At 33.9% G+C, this 10,314-nt stretch overlaps 1 protein-coding gene across 6 annotated transcripts in view; it reads right to left on the minus strand.

Annotated features, from left to right (window-relative positions):
* Window positions 1-666: 666 nt before the first annotated feature.
* Window positions 667-10,314, minus strand: part of HYCC2 (hyccin PI4KA lipid kinase complex subunit 2) — a 74,096-nt gene continuing 64,448 nt past the window's right edge. For all 6 annotated transcript variants that reach the window (XM_007108145.4, XM_007108147.4, XM_007108146.4 and 3 more), the window contains one exon: window positions 667-7,967. In XM_007108145.4, the coding sequence (XP_007108207.1) occupies window positions 7,366-7,967 (602 nt within the window). In that variant the 3' untranslated portion in view covers window positions 667-7,365. The remainder of the gene's footprint in view (window positions 7,968-10,314) is intronic.

Raw genomic sequence — 10,314 nt, forward strand, 5'->3', positions numbered from 1 at the left:
GGAATATTACTCAGCCATAAAAAGGAACGTAACTGGGTCATTTGCAGAGATGCGGATGGACCTAGAGACTGTCACACAGAGTGAAGTAAGTCAGAAAGAGAAAAACAGATATCGTATATTAACGCACGTATGTGGAATCTAGAAAAATGGTACAGATAAACCGGTTTGCAAGGCAGAACTAGAGACAGAGATGTAGAGAACAAACGTATGGACACCAAGGGGGGAAAGCAGGGGGTGGGGTGGGGGTGGGATGAATTGGGAGACTGGTATTGGGAGACACAGATACACTAATATGCACAAAATAGATAACTAATAAGAACCTGCTGTATTAGAAAAATAAATTTTAAAAGTAAAAAGTTCAGACATGCATAAATAAAATTGCATGCTTTGAAAGAATGCAATGAAGGACCATTTTAAGCTATGAAACATAGATAGATATAAAATTAACTCCAGGAAATCCAGTCAAAAGCCAAATAAAGCTGTATTTTATACTGTACAAAAGAAAATTTACATTCTTAATATATCTAGATACATCTAGGGAAAAATTACACATCTCTCAAGAAACACAATATTTAACATCTTACATGTTTCTGCGTTGCAGACTGTTAATGAATTTTATACATCTTTATTTACAATAACTTAAAATATTTTTTCATCTCTGACAGATATTTACAAGGTCAACAGTGACTACATTTCACATTTCAACAATCAACAGCATTAACCAGTTCAGTAAGACAGTTAAGATAATGGCTTACATGCACCAATAAATATGATCTTAAATGTACGGTTTTTTTTTCTTCAGTTCTGAAAAAAAATGAATGTTTTCATTAGTCCTAGTTTGAAAGGACGTCAGTCAATAGAGATCATATTTTCTTCATGCCTAGCCTATTTAAATTTTAACCAGCACTATTCTCTGAATACTTGGGAAGTTTACACCAAGCAATAGGTTGATGCTGGTTAAAAGACAAACAAAAACGCAAGAGCTGACCTATACAATCTATATCCTTTTATGAAGCAAACATGTGAAAGTGGGATATTTCCTGTATACTTGTCCATTGTGACAGAGATCAGACTACCTACCTAATGTTACAGCAGTAAAAACTTTTCAGAAATTGTAGCTCAGGAAAGCCAAATTATTATGAGAAAGTGGGAAAATAATCTGCACCATAAAAACTGTTTCACTTAACCAGTTAAACTGAATGTAAAGCCAGCAAAATTTTTAGAATAAGAATCCATTGTAGTTAATGAACTTATTACAAATATTTTAAAACCAACAAAGAACATTGAACATATCTCTCAATTCAGTTTGGATGGTAAAACTTAAAAAACCCCACAAAAATCGACATTAGTAATTGTTAGAAAGCCAATCTTCTTTTCTAAGATAGCTGATCAACACATTACTTTTTAACTATCACCTGATATGAAAAAAAATAATACATATAGCCTGTTTGGAACATCAGTTAATATACAGTTTTATATTTTCCAAAAAAATCATTATTTAATAGTTTAAGTAAATCCATTAATTAAGCTATACATTTAAAAATGAGTATTTCAGCTTTCTGAACCCAATCCTGTTTTTCTGCGAAGAAAAAAAAAACAATACCCAGAGTGATCATGTACATAATGTACATGTACATGTACTTTTGCTGGAAGTATAAATGTTGACATTTTACCAACATGATAAGAAAACCTCAAATGGAATCTTGTAAGTACTATATATCTGTTCCAGATGGAAGAACACTTCCCCCAGGGCTAGAAATCAATCCTTTATGTTAAAGGGGCCTCATTCCTTAACAGTTAGGTAGTCCAAAATTTATATTTGGTTAATACATTTTCTTTGGTAAATTTTGTAATTTATGAAGATGTGAAGAACTTCCTCTGATATAATTAACACGGCACTTTGACACTCAAATACAGCAAACCAGATTGATATCAATTCTGTAGTTGGGGATGGATTGTCCAATTAAGTTCATTTTCTTTGAAAACAAAAGACTTTCTTTACTAAACCTACCTCCAGGTATGCAATTATGAAAAAAAGACTCATTTATACTTTAAGCTACACCTAATTCTAATTTTGGGGCTAAGATCTATATTAAACAGAATAGCATAATAGCAGACATCCGAATGTGACTTAATTTGTAAACAATTTCTTAAAATCCAGAAACAAAACATAGAACTTAACATATCTGTACTATGCTGCCAGTTATTTCACATCATTCCCAGCTTTCTGCTAACGTCTATCCTGAACTGTTTGCTCTTTTGTGTATTTCTCATGTGACTAATGGCAAAGACTACAAAAATACTGAAGAGATTGAAGTTAACCAAAATTTTGTGGTTGTGTGGTCAGGCTCAGAAGTAATGTACCTACATGGGCAGGGGAAGGTTGGATGATATGACTCCTCTAATTGCAATGGGTTGAGATCATCACACAAATTTCTGGCATCGCTAAAAATCTAATATAGTTTAAGTGCACATTGGTTTACTCTATGAATAGTATTTCCTATGTTCAGTGCCAATATGATATACCCATTAGGTACACAACGCAGGTAATACTAAAATTTATGTCTTACATTTATCAACATGACCACGTTGGCAATGGAAAGTTGTACCAATCTGGTGACTCATGATTTTTTTTTAGCATGTTAACAGTTTTACACTGCATTTCATCTTCTTATAATCTGGCAAATATTCTAATATTTAGAGTTTAAGCTATCAATTATTTCTAATTGGTTTTCAAACAATTTGTTTCTTAAAAGCACTTAAAAAAATTAAAGTATCACAAATAAGCGTCTCAACCAACTTCGTGTTTGAAACATGACAATAATCATTCAACTTGAAAGATAAAAAGTCTCAGGTTCAGACTGTTTAACGTAGCCATAGTATAGAAAAGCTGCTCTGAAATTCTTGTAGATTTTCTGACCACTGGCATGGCCTTTAAACATTTTTAAACTGAAAAACAAGTATGTAACTTAATACTGATAAAAAACCAAACCAAACCATAAACCTCACTTTGTAATCTAAGATCAGAAATGGAGAGATCTTCCTTGCCAGTGTTTGTATAAATAGTGTACTACCCACTAAAGACAGATACTAGTGTTTTTATTTACAAATGAACATGCAGAGAAGTAAATGAGACAACTGATTGTCAACAACTGAAGTACTCAAAAAATGGACCCATACTAACCTATCCAAGTGAGGTAGCAAAAACACCCCACTTCATTAAAATAGTCACAAAAATAGTGCAAACAAAACAATTTGAAAGAAGTTATTCTCAGTATTCCAGTGTCTAATAAATAATTATAATTACTTTAAAACTACTAAGTGGAGTTTGAGAATGTAGGTTGGAAATATTGAGTTTATATAGCTGAGACTACTGCAACTAAGATATTTTATACTGTACATACACCTTTAAATGACATGGTTACCATTCTGTTATGGAACCATAAGCTTCACACTATATACCTTTTTCAATCACATAAGGAAATATTGCTGTTATCTATCTGCTCTGGGCACAAATAAGGTCCAATCTCTTTACATTAGAAATTGTGGAATCAAATTTATTTAATTTTTACTTTGCAATACTCCACTGTGCAATACAATTAACTTGCCATCTAGGTGACTGTGAAAGCTGGCTGATTCAAAAATTACTTAAGATAGCTAGAAACACTGATCAAAGTCATTTCATTGGGTTTATTTTTACATTTAAATAAATCCCCAGAAATATAATCAACTATAAAATGGCAGCATTCAACTGCTATGTGGCAGAAAATAGTAAGGCATAAATTAGAATAAGAAAAATGTATCTATCCTTATATCTGTGGTATAGATACCTACATTTCCAACATTTCCCCATCTATGTTTACTACTCTACATTTTTTTCTGGATTTACTACCTTTCTTCACATGCTGTATTCACCAACTACTAGACCAGAACTGTAAAGAAGCTACAGAAGTGGAGAGTGTTACATTTACCATAGGACGAGTAAAAGGAGGCAGTGGGGTGTTAATACGCATTCAACGGGAGACAGGAGTTTAATTCTGGCTCTGCTTCTTAGTTATGTGACTTTGATCACATTACAACCTTTCTGAGCCTCAGTTTCCTGAGGATGGATATGGAGGGGTGGGTGCTGGGAGACTGGCTAGATTATCTCTACGGTCTCTTTAGCACAAAAATTCTGATTCTATAATAAACAGGCACAGGAGAGTCATCAGGAAGGGTAACAGTGGTGGTAGGGGTCAGGATTTCAAATTACAACCATCACCCCCCTCCAGATTCTCAAAATATTTTTATATTTAAAAATCTTACTTCCAAGGTAGCTTTCACTTTACACTTGGTTTGTTCTAGAACATGTAAATGTTCTAGTAACATGATTTCAAATTAATGTCATAGAGAAGAGTTCCCAAAGCTTTCAGATATTTCTATTTTTTAATCAAACCTGGCAGAGATGGCATCAATCAAATTGTTTTGTTACAGAAAACAAGTATTTTCTCCCTAACTAGCTTGTCCATAAATGGAAGAACTTTTTAAAATGGAAATTAGGAAGTAGAGAAACAAAAGGTTGTTAAAGGATAAAGCGTGAATATTGCTGGCATATATTTGTAACAGTTGTATATCTGAAAACTATTTTACATTAAATGCCAATAAATAATGGAAATGAATATCAAAAATCTCTTAGAAAATGTGACTATGGTTTATGACTGACTCATTCCATTTTAACTATATCTTGCACAGGAAATCTGTTCTAAGACCCCGAATGCAAAATTTGAACTAAATGAAATGTTTCTTCTTTGGGGCCAAATTATATCACTTAAAAGAATGGAACACAAATGTTAGAGGGTCATGAAATATTAATAGTATGTATATGTACAAAATATATACGAATACACATAGAAATAAATGAAATTCTCTAAGGTGAAAGTTTTTCAGAACCAACTTTTCAGGTATAACATAAGATTTCTAACAAACCAGAGGGAGGGCTTATTATATTTATTATAGCCTTTGCTGTAATTTGGTATTATTTGGTATTTTTTTGTGCTTTAACTAAAATCATGCTAGATTTAGATGCCAATAAATGCACAACGTGTTGAATTAAAAACCACCCTTCAGTCTCTTAAATCAACCAGACATTTCCGCCATAAAGTGACTGATCTCCAGCCATGGCCAAGATCTCACCCCCTGGTAAGTATAATGCTCTTTTCCTTTCACACCTGAAACTCTGTATGTTATAGACCTTTACACCTCATTTATTTGGTTGCTTTTAATTCATTTATCTGACATCCCTTAGTTAAATTAAAAGAAGTAAGGGATATCTAAAATATTCTTTGTGATTTATACGTATACACACTATACACACTCACACACACACACAAACATATATATATACACAAATCAACAAATCTGTTTATCAACTTTTAGCTTTCCCCCAGACTTTGGCAATGTTGTAGGTAATAGTTCAGGTTCTAGTTTTTCATTTTCATGTGAGCTGAAAAATATTACACACCACCAAATTCAAACAAGCATCTCACTGTTCTTATAAAGATTCTAACAGAAAGTCCCTTACAAAAACCTCTTACAATAAAAGGCGGGGGAGGGGTGGAGGGGGTAGATTTTTAGGTGTGAAAAAAACAAGAGGCATTTTTCTGGTTATTTTATTTATCAAAATCTATTGTAATTTTAATCAGTAGAGATAATATTTTAAACTTTGTTAATTAGGAGAATACTTGCTTTCTATAAATTCAGTATATTTTTCTTTCACAACAATAAAATAAAAATGTCTAAATGTACAAAGCACTAATCACTCTGACATACTGTGTGGAAGAATGTATAGCAGTTCAAGTCACAATACACTGATTTTCAAAAACCAATATATTTTCTTCTATTTCAATCAAGCATTAGAGCCTGAGACCCAGAAGAGGTCATAATGAAACCTTATCCAACCAAATCAGAACTAAAAAAAAATTTTTTTAAACCAATAATGCACTTTTGTAGCCTCTTAGCACAGTTACCAAATGCTACTTACATACATTCAACATCTAGCTTACTGGCATGATTTTTTATAAAAATGAGAAACTTTTGCAGATATATGATTAGAAGGTACACAAATTGCATTACATTAAACACAAAGGCAGTGTGGTCCTTGTAGGAGAAATCAAGTCAGTACCCCCTGGTAGAAATGTTCTATAAAAATGTGTCACATTGAAGCATCAGTGTTTTCAGCCAATTATCTGTCCCTGATGTATTTCCTTGGAGTATATGATCTATCAGGACTTCAGGTTTCTTAATCCAAAATATCTGACTGAATTTAGGTACATCTAGAAAGCAGCTGAAAGGGTTTCTCCAATAGTCTGACATCACAGAAAGTGGGTTGAGAAATCCCTCTCTTTACCTGAAGACATACCTGTTCTACGTCAGTCGTCAACAGCTCACAAAGGAAAAGAAAAAAAACAATCAAAACTTCCCCTCACACACAATCCCACACAAGCTAAACAAAAACTACCCCCTCCCCCCATAAAACCCCAGCACCAAAGTGTCAATCATTCCTGGGAAATAGAACATGCCCCTTGGATTCTCTGATTTATTAGCTGTTCAAACTTGAAGGACAGAAATGACCTTATGTCCTTGTGGGGAGGAGGGAAGACATGTTAATAATGACTCTAGAGCCATTGAGAAAGTGCATTATCTATTACACAATCAACTTAGAGCCCTGTCCTCCAACAGAGGCACCACAACTTGATTTAAATGCCTCAGTAATTGAACATTTTGTCCTCGAGATAAAGGAGATGGGGGAAAAAAGAGCCACCCTCGTTTAATGAAAAAGTGCAGCAGTCTACCACCTTTCCCCATGCTTCTCAAGAAAATAATTGCACAGACTCAGAGAAGTCCAAAGTCATAGCAGAATCTCTGAGGCACTCCTGGTTAAGAGAGAAAAAATATGACCCAGTAATCTTCATAGATTATGAGAACAAACCCGTTTTTTTTTTTTTTTAAACAAAAGCTGAAGAATCATTCATAGGGATCATATACACCATTTCCTCTAACATAACCTCAGTCTCACAGTGTTGAAATGGGACCGATCAGCCTACGATGGATTGCACTTCACCCAAGGAGAAAGGAAGGTGTGGAAAACACAAACATTTTCTACTGCTTCACAAACACATTTACAAGGAATAGTTGAAGAGAAGATATAGGAAGGAGGGAAAAGAAAACCTTATTGCTGTTTCCATACAAAATACAGTATGAAGATACCTAAACTAAATCAAATCTGTTTATGATGACCAATATTTTCACAAGTGGGATGAAGTGTCTTCTTGCACATGAAATGTTCAGTTTAGAAGGTAAGCAGAAAGATGAGAGAGGATGTCAAGACTACACCTGGGATATTAGCTGCATATTGAAACTTGGGGATCGAGACTGCTTGGTTAAGGGAGCTCCTGGGCTGAGGAGCTCTTTACCTTCTCCAGCTTGACCTAGCCGGTCTTCCTGCAGACTGACAGTTGAATATCGATTAGCAGTGTTAGATGCTAAATTAGTAACACCCTCAGTGCCAACCCCAATGCTGGTACTTGCTTGACTGCCATTTACATAGTCAAACGATTTACTTGAGGAAGCACTGGCTGTCCGGATTAGACTTATACTATTAGTTTTTGGCACCACCTGGCCAGCAGGCAGGCTCAGGTGTTTCTTCATCGGCGTCAGCTCAATCGAATCTACACTAAGATCAGTTGGTTGCTGTACATACTGCCTGCGAACTACTGAATCTCGAGGGCTCTCACTGGATTTGATAGCAGAAGTTGTTTCTTTATCCTTGGCTGAACGCCCAGTTGCTACTTTCCTTAAGTTTCCCCTCTGAGAAGAGGAGGATGGTTTGGTCCCAATTGGCTGGCTGCTGAGGGAAGCCCCTGATGAAAATCCTTCATCTGCATCATTCAGGTTTACCGACTCCTCTCCTCCATTCACACCCTCAGCACCTAAAAAACAAATCAGACAGACTCAGCAATAGCTAAATTAAATAAGAAGCAGCTGTGAATAACAACTCAACTGACCTTATCTCCTAAGTAATGTTTGCTATAGGTCAGCAATGGCCCTGGCTATCAACACTTCCCCTAAATCACTTAGGGGAAGAAACATTAATCTATACAGAATTCTAATGTTATTCATTCTATTCATTTAGCTTTAATTAGGCTAGCTTTTGTAAAACTATCCACAAACAAACCTAGCATACTATCAATATTTAGACACACAAAACAACTTAAGGTAAAATACAATATTTTGTTACATAAATCTTTATGATGCACCTTGTCAATTTGAGGTGACCATATCTATTTAAAAAAACAAAAATTTTTCCTCATATCTTCCTTAACCTATCATAAAATAGAACTTACAAATGAGACCCCCTACTAATTTCAGTCACCCAGAATAATGTCAAAAACTCATCCCCAAACCCTTTTTAACTACAATGAAATTTTATACTTATTCAACAGCTAAGTGCTTCTAAATGGCTTTAAAACTTTTAACATGGAACTAGTACATTTTCTAACTCTAAACTAAAAACTCTAGATTGCTTCCAGTAACTTCATATTCACATTTTGTCTTATGAAAATCTCTACTCACTGGTTTCCATATTTTCTTGATTGAATAATGTGAAAATATTTGATTAACAGGGAGCAAGGGTAGGGAACCAGCAGGGGTACTGAGGAAGAATTTTTACTATTTTATAATATATAAATAATATACAATACTTTTTATATGATGTATTTCTATAATATTTTTAGTACTGAGATATTGTTGGGATCACAAAATACTACAGTGTCTCATTACGCTTCATGTAGAAACTGCAGTTAATGAAAAGAATCCTTATCTTGGGATTTTGTAAGAAAGGAAGCATATATAATATATTTAGCTTGGGGTTTCCAGAAAGCCCAATTCTCTTACTCAAAGTATGATCAACATTCTCTTAGAAAGTAGAACATTTGTTTCTTTCAAAAACTGATAGCAGTTTGCTACCTTTTAAATATGTTTACCAGACTGTAAGAAAGTTAAATCTGAATCTACATACAGATATCAATATTATAGTTAAGGTAAAATGTTAGGAAAGAAATCTGAAAAAACATTACTTTGAGATACAAGTTACCTAAGTAAAATATACATGAAATACTTAAACACAATCTTTATTTAACACAGTACCTGAAAAAAATAAAAATGTTTTCTCATATGGATTAGTTACTTCTTTCCTTCAAAAGAAGAATGAACTAGGCTATCCTTAAAGCAAAAGGCATCTTGTTATATCCAGCAGTTTAACAATCTTTATTTATCATGCAAAGCCATATGAAAATGCAGCTGACACCACTTCTCTCAACCCCTTCTTCAAAAGAACCGTATATAATGTACAGCAAAACAAAAACTTTAAATTATATTTATATGACATCATCTTAGCAATTTATTTACAATTACTCTAAAGAACTCCACAATGCCCAAGAAAAGACAGTTACTGGTTCAGAATTAATATCAGTAATATAAAACTAGGAGTGAACAGAAATGTATCATTGGGTATATATATGGTTAGGAAAGGAGACTGAGAGACTTAGTGCTAGCTTCTGAATCTTGCCACATGCAGATCTGATGCCCAAGCAATATGGCCATAAAGAGATGATGATAACATAAAAACCACCATGCAAGAGAATCTACTGATATTTTATATACTAAGAAAAGCTATTTCAGTATAGTGGAACACTGAATATACTTTAATCACAAGCGTTGTCCTCAGTTTAGTAATAACTTTAAATCCAGCTTTTAAAAGTCACAAATAAAATGTTACTTCACAATCGGGATAAAGGTAGGTGATGGGCTCATATTCTCCCTTCAATTTCAACATATAATAAATACAACTTTAACTGTAAAACTATTTAAAACCATTAGAAAACATGTTTTTTTTTTCTTTCTTTCTTTCTTTCTTTCTTTTTTTGGCTGCGCCACACAGCTTGTAGGATTTTAGTTCCCTGTCCAGGGATTGAAACTGGGCCCTCAGCAGTGAGAGCACAGAGTCCTAACCACTGGACAACCAGGGAATTCCCTTCTTTTTCTTTTAGAAGACCAATTATTGATGCTAATCCAAAAACCCCAAAAAGACTTCAGAATTACCAAAACTCTTCATAGGTTTTAGCAATTTCCATATTTCTGTTTAAAAAACCTCAAGGAATAAAAAGGCAATTGTGTCTAAAAACTTTTTTCCTTTCTAATTTTCTCCCTGGGTGATAATACTATTCATGATCCAAAGATGAGCAACCAAAAAGGATTTTTTTTTTTTTTTTTTTTTTT

The sequence above is a fragment of the Physeter macrocephalus genome, chromosome 2 (assembly GCF_002837175.3).
Source record: "Physeter macrocephalus isolate SW-GA chromosome 2, ASM283717v5, whole genome shotgun sequence".
Classification (NCBI taxonomy): Eukaryota; Metazoa; Chordata; class Mammalia; order Artiodactyla; family Physeteridae; genus Physeter; species Physeter macrocephalus.